Source organism: Neofelis nebulosa, chromosome 4 (genome assembly GCF_028018385.1).
Source record: "Neofelis nebulosa isolate mNeoNeb1 chromosome 4, mNeoNeb1.pri, whole genome shotgun sequence".
In the NCBI taxonomy this organism is placed as follows: domain Eukaryota; kingdom Metazoa; phylum Chordata; class Mammalia; order Carnivora; family Felidae; genus Neofelis; species Neofelis nebulosa.
This window is the reverse complement of record NC_080785.1, coordinates 129,376,365-129,393,836: the sequence shown is the minus strand read 5'-3', so window position 1 is coordinate 129,393,836 and position 17,472 is coordinate 129,376,365. Positions and strand designations below refer to the sequence as shown.

The following is a 17,472-nucleotide window of genomic DNA, read 5'->3' as shown; positions in this document are numbered from 1 at the left end:
CTCAGGCTCCCTCTCTCCTCTCTCTCTCAAAAATAAATATTAAAAATAAAATAAAATAATTTGTTAGTACCTCAACTGGAAAAAATCTTCAAAGATACAATCTAAGAATTTACAAAACAGAATAAATATGTATTTACAAAGTACTCACTGTCCTATTTAGCTGTCTGTAGATACATACTCTGTAGGAACGTACTCTCTGTATGCACGGCAGGTACAGACAGCAACACATCCCCGGGAAGCTCGAGAAGAACATGCAAACCGGGATGCTTCTGGTGACATGAAATTTCCCTGCCTGGAGGGAAGGGTTAACCAGGGTGCACAGAAGGATGGAGAATGAAGCACTGTTTCTTCTCCTTTCCTTCTTTAAAATATCGAATCGGAGGTGCCTGGGGCTCAGGTGGTGAAGCGTCGGACTCTTGATTTCGGCTCAGGTCACAATCTCATGATTCGTGGGATTGAACCCCTCATCGGGCTCCATGCTGATGGCACAGAGCCGGCTGGGGATTCTCCCTCTCCTTCTCTCTCTGCCCCTCACCTATTCTCTCTCTCTCTCTCAAATAAACTTTAAAGAACAAGAACGAAATACTGAACTGTAATGCTGCGAGCCAACCCGTTTTGTCTTATCCTCTTAACTTGTGCCTTCCGTGTCTCCCATGTGTTCAAGGCCGGGGGAGGCGGACCTGCAGTTCCTGCCTCTCCCACTTCATTGACTGCCAGCTTGTGCCAGCTTCTGTCACAAGACGTGACAGAAAAGAGGACAGAAGGAGTCCTGACTGATTCAGACTAATGTGGGCTGGGCCTGCACTGCTTCTCGCCAACCTCATGAAAATACACCCATCCTTGCAATGTATGTGTTTGTCTCCTGGCAATAACTGCCCCCCTCGCCTCCCGCAGGGGAACTTGGGTGGCTCAGTCAGTTAAGCTTTGGACTTCGGCTCAGGTCATGATCTCATGGTTCATGAGTTCAAGCCCCACGTTGGGCTCTGCGGTGACAACGCAGAGCATGCTTGAGACTCTTTGCCGTCCTCTCTGCCCCTTCCCTACTTGCACTGTCTCAAAATAAATAAAAGAGCTTAAAAAATATAACTCCCCTCCACCCCAAAGTTATCTGAACTGGGAGAGAAACAAACTCGGCACATCCTTGCTCTGACCGTCCTGCCATCGTCCAGCTCCTCCAGTTTCTAAGGAAAAAGGAGGCCTCTCTCCTTCTGAACTCAGGTTCTTGGCACTCACAGAGAGGATCTCTCCAGCTCCAATCCCTCCCACTGTGCCGTCCATGCCCGCCCCTGCGATCTTTTTCCTCCCCAGGCCTGTAGACATTTCCTCACTACTAACATGTCAAGAACCAACCCCCCCCCAAAAAAAACACATTTAATTACTTAGACGTTGGGGTGTACCCAAATCACCCCTTCCTGAGTGGGTAAGGTGGTGGGGTTAAATGCAGATTCCTAAGCCCTACCCAAAGAGGCAACCATTCAGCAGACCCAGGCACCCGTTTTTCATGCAGGTGGTCCATGAGTCACAGGATGAACATGCAGATTGTGACGTGGCCCCAAAAGTCAAAACAGGCGTCTATTTAAAACGAATCACCATGACTACCACCACCAGAGTACAATGCCTATTAAGCACCTTGGATTTCTCGCTATAATGTTGCATGTGGTGTGGTTGGGGTCGTTAGGCTGATGTTCATGAGCTTTTGAACCTCTGCTTCTTGTATGTTTCCTTCCATTCTATTGAAGCCTGGTCTTTGAGACAGAGGAGGAAGAAATCACAGATAATTAGGGCTTAAAATATTCTTATTTCATGGTGGGGATAACAAGTGAAACTACAAGTAATGATGTAATCCAACTTGTCAAAAAGGAAGAAAAGAGGAGACAGAAGGCAGGACAGAGCCTTGGGACCCGGCATGCCATGTCATCTTGTAATTAACTAACTGATCCTTTAAACTGTCAAACTCAGAGAGGAGCTCCATGGCCTGGCGTCTGATTAATATTCATATTTGGGCACTGGATGCTCTGATTTAGGTCCCAGTGGTTGTAGTTAAACATCAGTCTTTAAAAAAGAGAGAGAGAAATAAAAACCTGCCTGGCCAGCCAAAATCTCCAGGTTTTACATTCATAGGGAAATGAGGGGAGGCCACCCTGAAGTCCATAATCCATGGCAAGAACAAATCCTCCACGGATGCATATTGATTTCTGCATCATGATGAGGACTTGTATATTGAAAAAATAATTATTTTGCTTCTTCCTACTGGCAGCCACATTGTTAATCACACTCTGGGCCTCATTGTTAAATAAGCGAACAGCGCGTGTAAAATTACATAGCATTCGGTAATATAATCAAGCTTTTAATTTCAAACAAAAATAACTGAATATGTAATTTAATCAAAACATGCTAGAATCTATCATTTAAACTATAATAAGGGGCAACCTGGACTTTGATTCTTCTAGCACAGGCTGCAAAAGAACATATTTCCCTCCCTCATACAGACGTCCCTGGATGAAAAATATACTTCCATCCAGGGTACAACAAGTACCTGTACTAACAAATGCGTTTTGCAGAAAAGGCAGTTCGCTTAAGAAAACAAAACCAGCCCCCCACCCCCACCCCCACCCCCCCATGGTGTGTGAACCCAGGTCACACTCGCAACCATCAACAGCCGGCTGGACACCCTGGGGGTTGCTCTTCCAGAAGGTGGAGTCATGAGGAAGCGTTCTTCGGAAGCACCGGACCAACCCGGCCTTTGCCTTCATGCTCGGGTCACGTTTTAAAAATCAAAACCCTTCCAAGGAAGAAAATGATTCAACCCAGCTTCACTGTGACTTCCAACAGCAGCGGCTTTTAGGAAAGATTTCCCAAATTAGGGGCACCTGGTGGCTCAGTCAGTTGAGGGTCAGACTTGGGCTCAGGTCATGATCTCATGGTTAGGGAGTTTGAGCCCCACGTCAGGCTCTGTGCTGACAGCTCAGAGCCTGGAGCCTGTTTCAGATTCTGTGTCTCCATCTATCTCTGCCCCTCCCCTGCTTGCCCTCTCTCTCTCTCTCTCTTTCTCAAAAATAAACAAAAAAACTTTTAAAAAAAAGATTTCCCAAATTATAATTTGCGCCTTGTCTCTCATGGCATAAGTCCATCCCACAGTACCCTATCCTGGATCGAGACGCCTTGCAGCCCACACACTTTCTCCACTGTAATTCCTCTTCATCCTATAGAACTTACTCTCGGGGCGCCTGGGTGGCGCAGTCGGTTAAGCGTCCGACTTCAGCCAGGTCACGATCTCGCGGTCCGTGAGTTCGAGCCCCGCGTCGGGCTCTGGGCTGACGGCTCGGAGCCTGGAGCCTGTTTCCGATTCTGTGTCTCCCTCTCTCTCTGCCCCTCCCCCGTTCATGCTCTGTCTCTCTCTGTCCCGAAAATAAATAAAAAACGTTGAAAAAAAAAAAAAAAAAAAAAAGAACTTACTCTCAAGCTCTTGTTAAACTTACCACTATGCTATTTCAACTTAGATTTGAAAATGGGTGACACTGCTAATGAATGCTCCATCTTGGGATCATAATTCACAAGCGTACTGAAAGTAAGTGGTGTGGAACAGCTAGACTCAAGTTGATGAATTCAGCCAACAGATATTGAGGCCCAACCATGTAATCAGATACATTAATAAGTCTCAGTTCATTTCCATTTGGTGGGGAGAAAGGCCATACCACTCATACAATCAATATATTTTTAATAAAGGAATAGCCCACTCCTAATAAATAAATATATACATTACAAATGATTGAGAAGAAACTCATGGCCGAGCTGGTGCAGGGCACAAGTTTAAATTCCACAAGGCATTTATGGACTTTGACTAAGCAGACGAGGACAAGGATGAAAACCACCCAACAGCATTAAGATTATGTTGTCTGGGTCAGAGCCACCTATGAAACATCAGAGCTAAAAACCTCTGGAGCAAAGACCAGCTGATGGCCACCCATTAGGAACCTTGGATCTTTAGCCCCTTTGGATGAGACCATCAAAGTTAATGGTCAAAAATATCGTTTCCTCTGACAATTATTTCTAAGATGACTTGGAATGGTTCTCACGCTTTAAAAAAAAATAGCTGACACAATGCCAAATTCACAAACACCCACCACTACTTGGTGGGTCTAGGCCATCGGGGAAACCTACCGTCACTGCCAAGCCTGACCTGTGAACTCCACATGGGGAGGAATCCAGTACCAAGGCAAGGAGAGTCTTGACGTCTCACTTCAGAAGTCAGCACACAATGTCAGTGCACTGCTTGCCAGATGACATCCTGTGCTGTGTTCCTAGGAGCTGCAAATACTCCTTCGGGAGGAGAGCAGACTTGGGGACACCGAAACTGGCTCAAATCCACAGGCAGTAAAGTAATTAATGGTGCCTTTCAGGGCAAGCGCAGTAAAAAAATAATTGCTCTCAAATTTTTACTGCTAATGAATGATTGGTGTAGTCAATATTTGTGTTGTTGGGAGTGGACGTGTGTGTGTGTGAGTGAGAGAGAGAGAGAGAGAGAAACAGAGACACAGAGAAGGAGGAAGAGTCTTTTGGATGCAAATACCCAAACCAGTCTATCAGCCTGGTTAACAACTTTGAACCTCCAGACCACAAATACTGAATACGTTGACTTTAAATGTCTAGGGGGAACATATGCCATGGATCAAAGAACACACTGATTAATCCAACAGAGACTAAAGTCTGTCACTTTGGTCATGGTGCAAAAAGGAGCCAAACAAGGTCACTAAAGAGCGTAAATAGATGGGAGAGAAAGACCAAAGTTAAACTGGTTTCAAAGAGGGGTTGAGCTGCCAACCCCCTGTCTAAACGTGACTGGATGAGGTCCATGTATCTCTTTCCCCGGCTCATCTGCCCGCTTGTGTTAAAACAGCACTTCCCCTTAAGACAACTACCAGCTTGCTGACGCCAGGTAACTCTCACTTATGCCGTAATCATTTACTATTACATTAGGTCATCAGCTCTGCCTCTACTGAATCGCAGGGACGCTCCAGCTTCTCATCACACACACGCAGCCCTGTAAACAGATGTAAAGATAACTCTGCTCTTGTTTAATGGGAAATCGGTTCTCATAAGTAACAGGAATCCACTGTGAGTATGAACAGTGAACCCAGAGAGAAAGTTCTGAGAGCCAAATACAATTGGATCTTGGCTAGTGTACTTAAGAAACAAGCTGCCGGGTTTTTGTTTGTTTGTTTGTTTGTTTAATGGGCCAGTTTGCCCACTGGTTAGAACACAGATGCAGCTGAGGCCATGGCAGTGAGCCTGATTCCCATGTGAAGAGGACAAATGGCCTTGTAGCTACAGAATGAATCCTTAATCTCCACATCATTCCAGAAATATGCACTCTTTGGGCGGGGGCAGAGCACATGATTAAAAGACAGAGTCAATATGGTGGGTTAGTAGCAGGGTCTCAGGCAGAAGTGGGGGGAGGCGGGGGGCGGTTAGACTGGGCCACAAACACATTTCCTTTCTCTGCCTCCAACACGGGGATAATCATTTGTCATCTTCTGCCAAGACACCACAAAATATCTGCCACAGAGAATTCTCTAAAACTGATGTGGGAACAGACACCTTGTGCAACTCTGTTTACATCGGCTTCCGTCTCACTGTGCCGAAGACAGAGCCGTGTGCTGGGAACTGCATGCTCTTACAGGGAACAAAATAGGAGGCCGAGTCAGTTCGGGCTGGGCCAGGCTTCTTGGATGCCCTCACTGCCGCCTCCACGGTATCATGATTCATGCGTTGATTTAATACTGGGAATTCCAAATCACATGCGTTTTTTTCCCTTCAGCTCTCCTTCTGGGCACCCTATTTTACTTGGTTCCAAGTTTTGAGTTACTGCAAGGCCACCCCCCACCCCCGGGCAAACCAGGCTAACGCTTCACTAAGAGGATATAGTTGAAAAATTTTATAAGTTATTCATGAAGTAACAACTGGTCGGCACCAAAGCAAGCTCTGCAAGGGAAATTCCTTTTAACCAGCTACATATCTGGGGTATTTTTTGTTTTAAGTCCATGGCAGTTGTCCTTAACTTGTTCTTCTGCATAATTTATTGGGCAGCTGTCAAACATGCATGTTCTCTTGTCGCGTATCTGACATCTGTACGCTGAGAAATGACATCAGAAATGGGCAGCAAACAAACGGACACTCCGAGATTGAATAAATGACAGCAAAGGAGTACAGTGAGGAGAGAAAACAGTTGGGACAAAGTATACTACATCCTTTCCCAGCGGGCAGGCCTATGAATGGATTTACTGTTAATTCTTCAACAGTCCACAGGAATGGACTTATTTCACAGAAACACTTACTTCAGAATGACTGGCAAGCTTTTGTTTAAAAAAGCACAATCATTTTAATACATGTGAATTTGTCTTCTTCTTGCCTGAACTACACACACACACACACAAACTATATATATATATATAAATTATGCATAATTATACAGCCTATGATGATTTTATAAAGTCAACAATGTTGATACCATAATGAAATACATGGTTTGAGAAACTCCTAAATCTCCTGAAGAGAACGCCTAATGCCCGCAAATGGGCCAAATAACGCAATTCTGGCAACCTCACCTGCACAGACAATTGATCTCCCTGCTAACCCATGAAGCATTGTTGCTAAGCTAACACACTCATTCTTTTTGATCTCTTTCCATCTCCTGCATTGTATTCTGTGCCTCTCATCCACATCCAACATCAACAGGTCATTTGCAGAGTGGTCAGTGTTGGCCAATATAAATAACTATTATAAAACCTCTAGCATGTTTTAAATCAACAACCCAAGTGGCCTACGCTGTTTGAAGACTAAATTCCAAATATTTTGATGGCAGAGGGTAGCCTGGGCCTGTGAAAAGTACAGGTACAAATTATCATTAAATAATCGGATCACAGCAAGCTATTCTAGCACAACGGTCTCTATTTTTAAACCAGCTTGAAAACAAATAGAGATGACAGCGCCCCTTGGGCAGGACGGTAAGCCTGGGCTTTGTACCACAGGCAGGTGTGTTTCAGATACGGCTGAAATTACCAGTACATACGTAAATCTACAAGAGCCAGAGAATTTGAGAGCCCAGAGCAACTCAGAGCAGGCAGAGGTAGTGACTCTTAGTCTCTAGCTGCCTCTTTCTCTGCCCCACCCCCAAAGCCCATTAGCAATGACCCCCCCCCCCCCACAACGCTCACCTGAGCAAGGCAATGCATTGCGACATCAATGTGCCTCCAAACAAACTCTCCCTTGACAGAATAGAAACGGGCTGATGTGAACAGTCTAAGAGTTGCTGATGTCTCCCTTTGAGAAGGATATGTATCCTCACTCCAGATTTACCACTTCTGTTTGCCCAGGTTGTTATTGGAATTAATCTGTATTATCTAAGAACACAATCATTAAGCTGGGTGGAGTAGTATCTATAAATGCTAAGGACCAAGTGAGCCAAGAAAAATATTGACCATGACCATGATGAAGATCTACATGTTACTGCCATGGAGAGATGACTAGAACATGGTGCTGAGAAACAGGAGGTTCTAGAACAAGCACAAACAGTGCAGCAGTATTTTACATGTAACTCAAAAGGTGGATAAAACAATGCAGGAGTAAGTAAATATATAACATCCAGAGGATGTTTACTCACATCTCATCTCTGTGTACTGGGATATCAGCTGATGTGAAGTCTCTTCATTATTATTATTATAAACATTTTTTTTCTACTGATACTTGGGTATGATTGACTTCTCATCCCTAGGATATTGGTCTTTGAATTTCTACACTCTCTTGGTGCACCGGCTGATTTCTTGTAGAGTTACATCCAATTCTGCATCTCTTATTTCAAGGTTTGATTAGTAGTGTACAACTGAACCCTTACCATTTTGGAGTTCCCTTCCCAATTTTCATAAAAAGTTTAAGTTTTTCTAATTGGGAAAAGAAGCTCTTTTCACTGTGAAGCAAGAATCATGCTGAGTAATGACCAAAGACGATACTGAGATCATCATCACAGATATGCTGTAAGCATCAGTCAGCACCATGCATGCATGCATTATTTAATCCTTATGATACCTCCACAAGGTAAAAACTCTTGCCTAGCATATTCTTTCCAGTTTGCAGACAAGAAAGGTGAGGTCGAGAAGGTTAGGTAACCTACTCAGAATCACACAATAATTGTTGGAGCCAGAATGTAAACTTACTTGATCCAAACCTAGAGCCTGAGTTGTTGTTATTTGTTTTTTTGTTTTTGTTTTTTTGGGTTTTTTTTGTCTATTTATTTCTGGGAGAGAGAACACGATGTGAGCAGGAGAGGGCAGAGAGAAAGGTGGGGGGGAACAGAGGATCCAAAGCAGGCTCTGTGCAGACAGTAGAGAGCCCAACTCAGGGCTCAAACTCACAAACTGTGAGATTATGACCTGAGCCAAAGCCGGATGCTTTACCCACTGAGCCACCCAGGTGCCCCTAGAGCTTGAGTTTTTAATGACTTTGTGACAATGTGTTAACATTACGAAAGAGGTATACTGTGGTCCCCACACTCGTAAAGAAAGACAATTCAGATAAAGGAATTCAATGACATTCCTTGAAGGAAATCAAGACTCTGGCCAGTACAAGTCACCTATACAAATCTACTTTTTTAGCCCAAAAAGGCTCTCACTAGCAAGGCATATATGATTTCTGAGCTTTTTTTTCTCACCTGTAAAACATACTAAAATAAATCTTGTTCCAAGGATGAGAATGCTTTGTTTCCAAAATCCTCTGAGAGGATGGGATATAATATCCCACATTTAACAATGATGAGTCGCTTTTCTCTAGCACTGAGCAAACAAAACCATAACACTGCATTTGGGTTTTTCAAACACAAATTGATACAAGTCAAAATGTACATTTTCTTCACTTGTTTTTGCCAGGCCAACTGTCCTCCTCTGACCCCCTGCTAATTTTCCTGATGATGTTTGAACAGAACCTGCTGATTTGGGTAATTCCATGTCCATGCACAAAAATAATTGATGACATCAGCATAGTTAGGGGAATTAGACTTATTACTTAATTACAGAACCAGCAGAGGGAGCACAAACCCTGCATAAATAATAACCATTTCTTCTGAGCTTCTTAATAGTGGCAACGGTCGTAGGGAGAAATACATTTAAAGCTAAATTATGAGAAGATGGGTCTTTGCTTTCTTGGAATGGTGTTAAGGCAGAAATCCAACATACTGTCTGTACAATTTACATTACATAAATGTCACCTTCTTGGGTATTGAAGAGGAAGAAGGAAGTGTTTGTGCACATGTGGACATGTGTGCATGTGTGCCTCTTCGTACCATGGTGAAAAACAAATGACACCCTCTCCACTGGTGAATTCATTAAGGTCAGATGATGAGACTGTCCTAGAGTTGGCAAATATTTACTTGTTCAACCATTATATCAGAACGGCTTTCATTGTAGCTGTGCACATCCTGACAAAGTACTGAGAGAACAGACAAACTTGATTCTTTTAAGATGCATTCAAGGCTTACATTTACAGTTGAAGAAAGGTTCCACACAAAATAGCATAATATTGTGATGGTAAAAAAAATAAAGATAATCGTATTTGTAAAGAACTATCTGCCTTAAGTACGGCGAAGGCTCTTAAGTAATGGTCATATTTTTGAATTTGAAACAGATGTTGTTGACCTTTTTATTCTGGAAGAATAAATGACCAATAGCCAGTAAAGAGATAGGTTCAACCAAAACAACACTTTCAGGGATAAATGGAAGAAATAGGGCACCCATTTATCCTTTATTTGATAGGGTGGGTCAATGGCTTTAAAAACAGCTAAGACCACTCCCCCACCCCACCCCCTGCCACCCAGCAAGATGTACAATTTAGCCACAGAGATAATGGAAGACTTGATTTCTGTGCTATGGATTTCCTCTGTTGATTTTGCCAGGATGGTCTCCCCATCACTAATATGGGGAAATTAAAAAAGCAAATCATGGAACTTATACATTGAAATTTAAATGACACACAACCTGCCACACTCAAACAAAATGTTTATTTTGAAAAAGTCTCCTGTGGAAGGATAGAGGGCAATGAATTTCAGCTTTAGCTCATATTCAGAGAATTACCAAGACCCAGGAATAGGGAAATGGTGTTGGTGAAGAAAGGCCCCAGTACAGGTTTGTCTGCCTCAAGTGAGAACCAGGTCAGAGGATGATGGGGACGGCTGTACTGTACCCAGGTGCCCCCAGCGCTTCCGCCAACCTCTTCTGCATGAGGCCTCTGTCCTATGGGCAGTGTTTCCCACTATCCTGCAAGCCTACTACCCCAGGAAAGTGGAACGGAAGAGGCAGCAGCAGACCGGCCATGGAAACTGGACAGGCACTCTGGTGCAGAGAGACCTGGAGCCTGGTTATCAACAGGGAAAGATGTGACCCACCCTTGCCTTTCCCCCCCCCTTGCTTTTTATCTTTATTTACCCATCAAAGACTCTGAACACAGTGGACCCTCCAAATGTGACCCTGGTCAACTGGCTGCAGTTTACTTTGGGCTGGGTGTGCTTTCTTGATGAACGTGATCAGAAAAATGAGGTGGTCCTAGAGGATGGAATCTACTATGGTGCCCACAGTTAGGACTGTTAGCTGACTGCTTCCACATCTGATACCACCATCAGATGGCATCTCTCTTTCAGGGATTGGTGGCCTCTCAATAGTGCTTTCTTCCACTGCTTTGAAAAAAATCCAAATGAGTTCATCTTACTGGGACAGGTACTCCCCGTGAATGAGTAGTACGTCTCAGAGCAGATGTGTGTGGATCCTTCTTTCCATTTAGTTTTCCTCCAATGTTTTGCATATTCGAAGGTTTAAGGGCAAAGCAGGATTTACTGAATACCTATCATATATACTAGTCCAGTGTGAGAAGCCTTAGCTACATGGTTTCACTTAATCCTCCAAGTAGCTTTATGATTTAAATAAGCACTCCCTTTTCTTGCTAGTTCATAGACTGGGGAACCTGGAGATCAGAGCAGGTCAGCAACTTGCCTAAGGTTAGTATGCGGTAGTCACGAATCACATCCAGAAGTCTGTGAATAAAAGGGAGATGGTAGAATCCACCACTCTTAGAATTCTCAAACATACATTGTGGCGATTTTGTTGTTGTTGTTTTATGCAACTAAAGCTTGCTGGTTTGAGAATTAACAGCAAAAGAAAATGTCTGAGCAAAAGAAACCCCCTGGAAAAAAAAATCAACTGGTGAGAGAATAATGATTGGAAAAATAATGATCTAGGCTAACATTCTCTTCAGTGATCTCTAGTACCTGCATCACGGGTTGTGTCCTCCACAGGAGTGAGCTTTCTTTTCCAGCATGATGGCAAAGGTCATTACAGACCCAATCAACAAGCCAACTAGCTCCTCATGTGTCAGAGTCATTAAGACCAAAATAAATGGGACCGACAGTCTGAGGTCTGGAATCCTGATCCGTCTTAACAATCCACTGAAAACCACAGGTTTTCTATGAATTCAGAAACTTAAAAATTCTCTTCAGGGAGCATGTTTCTGGCAAGAAAGTCATTTTCTTTATTGATGATACCGTATTTTCTAAATGAAAAGTTTAACATTGAAAGTGATATGAACATACTCTTATTGAGTTTTCGTAGTTGATCAAGAACGAGGCAAGAAAATAACAATGTTTATTTTCATCCAAGAAATGCATTTACCATAGCTTGTCTATGGATTACATATGAATATAGGGATTCATACTGTATTTATTACTATAACTCATTATAATATGTGTCAAGTGATCTCAGAATGAGTCAGTCAAGAGAGACCAGTATGGAAGGCGGGGGGGGGGGGGGGAGGGTCTTATCTGATCATGTTAGGAAATGGTTGGAATCCAAACCCAACAATTATATCAGTGAAAATAGCCAGGTTTGACTAGAGCTAACCATTTGTCAGGCCTATGCTATGTGCACATGTTTTTATTTTTAGCATTTCACAGCCATCCTGAGCCAATTCTACATATAGTTGAGCAAGCTGTAGAAATTTAGGATACGTAGTACAAATTTGGAGAACCCAGAAATCTTTAAAGGAATCCTTTGGACACTTCCCCCACTTAACTGAATAAACACCAGAAAGACTGTGTTAGTGAAACTCACCTCATGAACATATGAAGCACTAATTAATAAGCACAAATGTGTTTGTGTCAAAAACAGGTAATCTGCTTCATTCATCTGTTTAGAGACACTGTCTCTGCATTCACACCCCCAAACACAGTTTAAGTTCTGGTGACAATCTAGGAAAAAATGCAAAATGTTTCCAACAGATTACTGGTTTGCTTTTTCAGAAAGACCTAGAGATAATATTAAGTCATCCGGATGGTTCTTTGGCCAGTCGATGTTGTATCACAGACATGTCACACACTTGTGAGAAAGTACATGTCACAGCAACTGCCAAGTCATCCAGAGTCTGAGGTTCCCTAAGGACAGGGGTTCGGCCAGGGGGCGGCCAGAGAAAGGGCCATGATTCACTCTCACAGCACCACGGCCTGGACAGACTTGTCTCTAATTGCCTGGCTGTCATCTCTGAGATACTCCTGGGTGATATTGTGGCTAGAGTAATGAAGAAAATAAATACACCGAATCCCATATATTCCAGGATCCTGAAATGCTCTATTTATTTGCTCAATATTCATTAATGAGGAAAAAAAATCAGAGTATCATCTTTCATGTTATGCATCGACACCGTATATCATTTTTGCTTGAGTGTAAATTGTGATGTGAGTTCTTTCAATTGTATGAAAAGCAAGGTGTCAAAGAGACGACTAATTTGCAGTGATGCTGTTCTTTGTGCTCACATTTCTGATTGTGGAAGTCTGCAGTTCGAACACCAGCATAATCAGCTCAAACAATCTGAACGGTAATTTTGCTCGAGAGGTGGAGAATCGTAATTTCATCACGGAAGCGTTGCATAGCTTGTGAACCTTTAAAAAGGAACTTGATTCCATTCAAGGTCTAGAGGCTTTCACCCTATTGTATAATGTCACAAAAAGTCTCTAAAGCATTTTAGATTGGATATAATGACATGTCAAGAGAAAAGCAAGTCTCTACTTGGCCTCCAGATCCTTCTGAGTGTGCCATCAGGGGGCCGTCCCAGTCTCTCAATTAACAACAGCAGTGGCTGCAACCATTTATTCAGTGGCCACCACCAGATAAGAGGTACCCTGCAAAGCACTTGGCACCCATTACCGTGTTTAGTTTCTACAACACCCTTTTGCTGTGGGCTTTACTTGCCATGCTTCTACACACAAGAACAAGAGGCTGAGAGGGACTCAGTATTAGGCTCAAAGTCAGGATTCACACCCGGACTGTCTTGGTTTGGGCCACCCAAGTAGACCGCTGCCTACGGCCGCTCTGCTTGTTGTGTGACTGCTCACTGTTGGGACCAGCACTGGCGGGAAGGAAATGGCACAGGGAGAGGAGAGGCTGAAGTCTCGGTCTTGCAAGAGATGTGCACTCAAGCAAGGAGAAAAGGAAAGCTTCAAAAAGAACTGGTCGTCTTACTGGGGGAGCAGTGGCAGAATTCTTGCTCTCGGGCGGGCTCACTGCATTGTGACCTCAAGGAGGGCCCATCCTTGCTCCGTCAGACTTAGGAAGGAAAGATCTGGCAAAATCAAGAAGCAGACAGCTGAGATAATCATGTGCAACAGTATTTGGGAGCTGTCTGGTTACTCAGAGTCAAGAGGGTTTTTGGCTCTAGGATCCCCAACAAACAGCATGAGACATCACTGGATAATTCGTATGCTACTACTTATTACAGACATTCAATATATATTATATTATGCATATATATATTGAATGTCTATATAAATGAATATGTATTTATTGAATAAATAAAATAATATATATATTTACTGAATGCATATATAAATGAATATATATATATATATATATATATATATATTTATTATAAACTGATTTATAACGTAGAAAGTGGGGGGGGTCTCTTTTTTTTATCTGAAAGCCAGATTCTGCTCTGCTAGGTTTTCAGAGACCCCCCCCTCATCCAAAGGTGCAGTTGCTAAGTTGTCCCCAGATCAAGGAATTGTATGAATCTTGTAATAAATCTTAATTACAAAAGAACAGAGTATCCGCCTCTCTTTGCTGGACTAGAAAGGAAGTGCTCACAGGCAGAGGTGGTGTAGTATTGGGTGTTTTACCCACAGAGGTAGCCTGGCACCTGGCACATAATACGAAGCCCTCGATAACTAATTCATGAATAATAAAGGGTATTTTCTTTTGGGTTTATTCATTTTTGCATTCTGAACCTCAGGCTCTCTTCCTTTTCTATGTATTTCTCTTTCTTCCCCTCAGGTCCAGCATCCCCTATTGAAAACAAAGCGACTTCCTTAGGCATGGTGGAAGAGGACAGGATCTGAACATCCATCGGCTCGTGTGCTTCTAGGTGGCAGAATCTGAGAAGCAGACTTGGAAAACAAAACCCTAATTAAACCAAACAAAATATCCCTTTCTAATTTTCTATGGAAAACCTCTGAAGGGACCAGAGTTGATGAACAAAACCACACTGCCATACTTCACCATGATGAAGCAAACCCTAGTGGGAGGGTCAGAAAACGGCTACTGGGAAGTCACAATTATTGTTGTATATTATTTGTGTTTAGTGCCAGAGAAACGATTTTCTTTTTGCAATATCTCTGTCCCAATAAAATTAAGAACTTAGCGTAGGATCCAAATTCCCCCCAAAGGAGTCAGCTTAAAAAAAATTTACTAGCTCTCCTGCCACTGGGATTTATGGTTTCTTCTTTAATAGCAACAGTCTGATACACTAGAAGTTTCTTTGGTCACTACATGGATTCATTTATCTTTCTTTTGAAATATGCACTGAACATTTTAAACAAATTCTGGTGCTCCGAATTGATTGAATTTTGCATCGAGGAATGAATTGTAAAATGGCTTTTGGAATGGGTCTCCGGAACAAGAAGACTTTAAAATAAAAACAGATACTGAAGACTGTATTTTCCTGATTGTCAGTCAAGCTAATTATGCTTTACTCTAAAGCTTTGTCTATCATGCAAGAAAGCAAAAGGCAATTGGGGGCTTTCTCTTTGCACAGGCTGATGTCTGGGAATATAACACCAGTTTATTCACAGCAGGAGGCTGCTGTAATTGGCATCCCATTTTCCCCTACTAGAGGGTAATTCTCAAGCGAAGAAAACACAATGTTAACAAGATTTTACAAATTTGACATATGGTGTTCTATCTGAAATGACCAACACAAGTTCCTGGTCTCCCCAAGCAAACAGTTATCACTAGATAGGACTACAAGAGAACATGACGGGGTGTAAAGACACCTGGCATTCTGTTAGCCGATTGGTAAACCTGCCACCATAGGAAAACAACAAATAAAAGCAACAAAAGGTAACACACCCAGGATAGATGTGTCTTAGAGAGGTAGTGAGGACAGAACAACAATAGCCTCACCTAGAACACCAGGCTTCGTTAACGACATTTGGTTGTGCCTAAGGCATTCGAGGCGAAGATTCAGACCAAGGAGAGAATGCTTCCTGAGTCCCGTAAGGTGGGGGTAGGGCTGGTCCACAGTGTGAGTGAAAGCAGTAATCATACAGGATGAACAGCACCTAGAAACGGTTCTTAGCTTATATTCATTCCCTCCCTAAACACAGAGAAACTCTAGAATGAACTTATAGGTAAGGTCAGATTGCCTTGATGTGAATCCAAAAACTTTATCACAACATCTTTCTTGTTCAAAGTAACCATATACCCCCCAATGGGGGGATTCTGTTTTAATTAAAAAAGGAATGGAAGAAAATATTCTAGTACATAAAAAACAAAGCAGAAATACATAAAAACTTTCCAGGACAACAGGGATTTTTCTCCCCCTTCCCCTTGAGCAACATTTCATTCTTTCTTGGTAAGGCATTGGGTAGATTCCAAAGAAGGGCAAACATGGATCCCTAGGAATTTATCCTGGATTTGCTACTAAGATACTCACAGTTTATTGTCTATAACTGTTGCCAGACCCCATCTGATATTCCATCTGACCCCAGCTGAAGAGGTGGTGCGCGGACTGGAGATTCCTTTTAAGGTTGGTGATCTCAAGGGGATTACACAAAGGGATTAATGAGCGTTTGCAACCACCAGGTACTGGCAGTAAAGGCACAGAGTCAGGGCAAGTCCTGATTTTCATGGGGAATTAAACTGCCTTTTGTTACCACCTGCTGACACATAATTGACAATCAATGAGAATCTGCCCAGGTGAAGGAAAAAGCATGGTAGAGCCACTCTTTTCTTTCAGTGCACTCAATCCCGCAGACACCGCATACCCCGCAACAACTGTTTCTCCCGTGAGCCTATTTGCGCGTTCCTGCCCATTTCTTCCTTCCTTTCTGGATGTGCTACAGTGGTGATTCTCAACAGCACCTGAACTATTTTTAAGTAGTACAAGGACAGGCTTTGAATTAACACTGAATCCCATCACAAGGAGCGTTTTGCTCTTTGCAATGTCTGACTACCCTCTAGACCGCAAAAAAAAAAAAAAAAAAAAAAAAGTCAGAGGTCTCAGATATAAACAAGTAGGAAGGAATCTCAGTTTGGGGCCGATATGTGTTTTTGACCTTGCTAATATGTGCTAATCTAAAAGGGAGATGTGAAATCAGAGTGTCCAAAAGATAGTACAACCCAGCTGGCATCTATTAGCGGGCTGTTTTCAGTGTAATTCATTTTTACAATCATTTTTTTTTTTTTTTATGACAAGTATTACTGATTCTCCATTTCCAGAAGTTAGAGAAAACGGTCACTGAAAACATTACTCACGCTAGGCGAAATAAGCTAGCCACAGAAAGACAAATATTTTGATTCTACTTATATGCAGTATCTAGAGTAGTCAAATTCATACAAACAAAAAGTAGCGCCGGTTGCCAGGGTCTAGGGGAAGAAGGGAATGGACAGTTGTTTCCTGGGTACAGAGTTTCAGTTTTACAAGGTAGAAAGTTCTGGAGACTGGTTGCACTACAATGTGAATTATATTTAACACCACTGAACTATACACTTAAAAAATGGTTAAGATGGTGAAACTGATATTTTACTGCCACGAAAAAACATTAGAGAAAAAGCAGAAGATAATGTGACTGTGAAGAAAGGTCAGAAAATGTAACATTGTGGGCCTGGAAGACAAAAGGAGGCCTGAACCAAAGAATGCAGGTAGCCCGCAAAAGCTGGAAAAGGACAGGAAATGGATTTTTCTCCAGAGTCCTGCCAATGCCTTGATGATAGCCCAGTAGGGCACATTTCAGCCTTCTGCCTTCCAGAACTGTGAGATAATAAATTTGTGTCGTTTTAAGCACCCCTTATCTCCTTACCCCCTGAAAAACACAAGCACACAAACACTTTTCCCCTGAGTTAACTAAAGCATATTTGGAAATGCTATTTGGATGAAGTCCGTGTCTAT

The 17,472-nt window shown here is 42.6% G+C and overlaps 1 protein-coding gene across 3 annotated transcripts in view; it reads right to left on the bottom strand.

The window, feature by feature from the left end:
- PDZRN3 (PDZ domain containing ring finger 3) overlaps positions 1-17,472 on the bottom strand; it is a 240,068-nt gene that overhangs the window by 61,563 nt on the left and 161,033 nt on the right. The window contains exon 1 of one of the 3 annotated variants that reach the window (XM_058726212.1): positions 7,215-7,338. The exons of the other annotated variants lie outside the window; for them this stretch is intronic. Coding sequence (XP_058582195.1) covers positions 7,215-7,232 — 18 coding nt within the window. The 5' untranslated portion in view covers positions 7,233-7,338. Of the gene's footprint in view, positions 1-7,214; positions 7,339-17,472 lie in introns of those variants that run through there. 3 annotated transcript variants of the gene reach the window in all.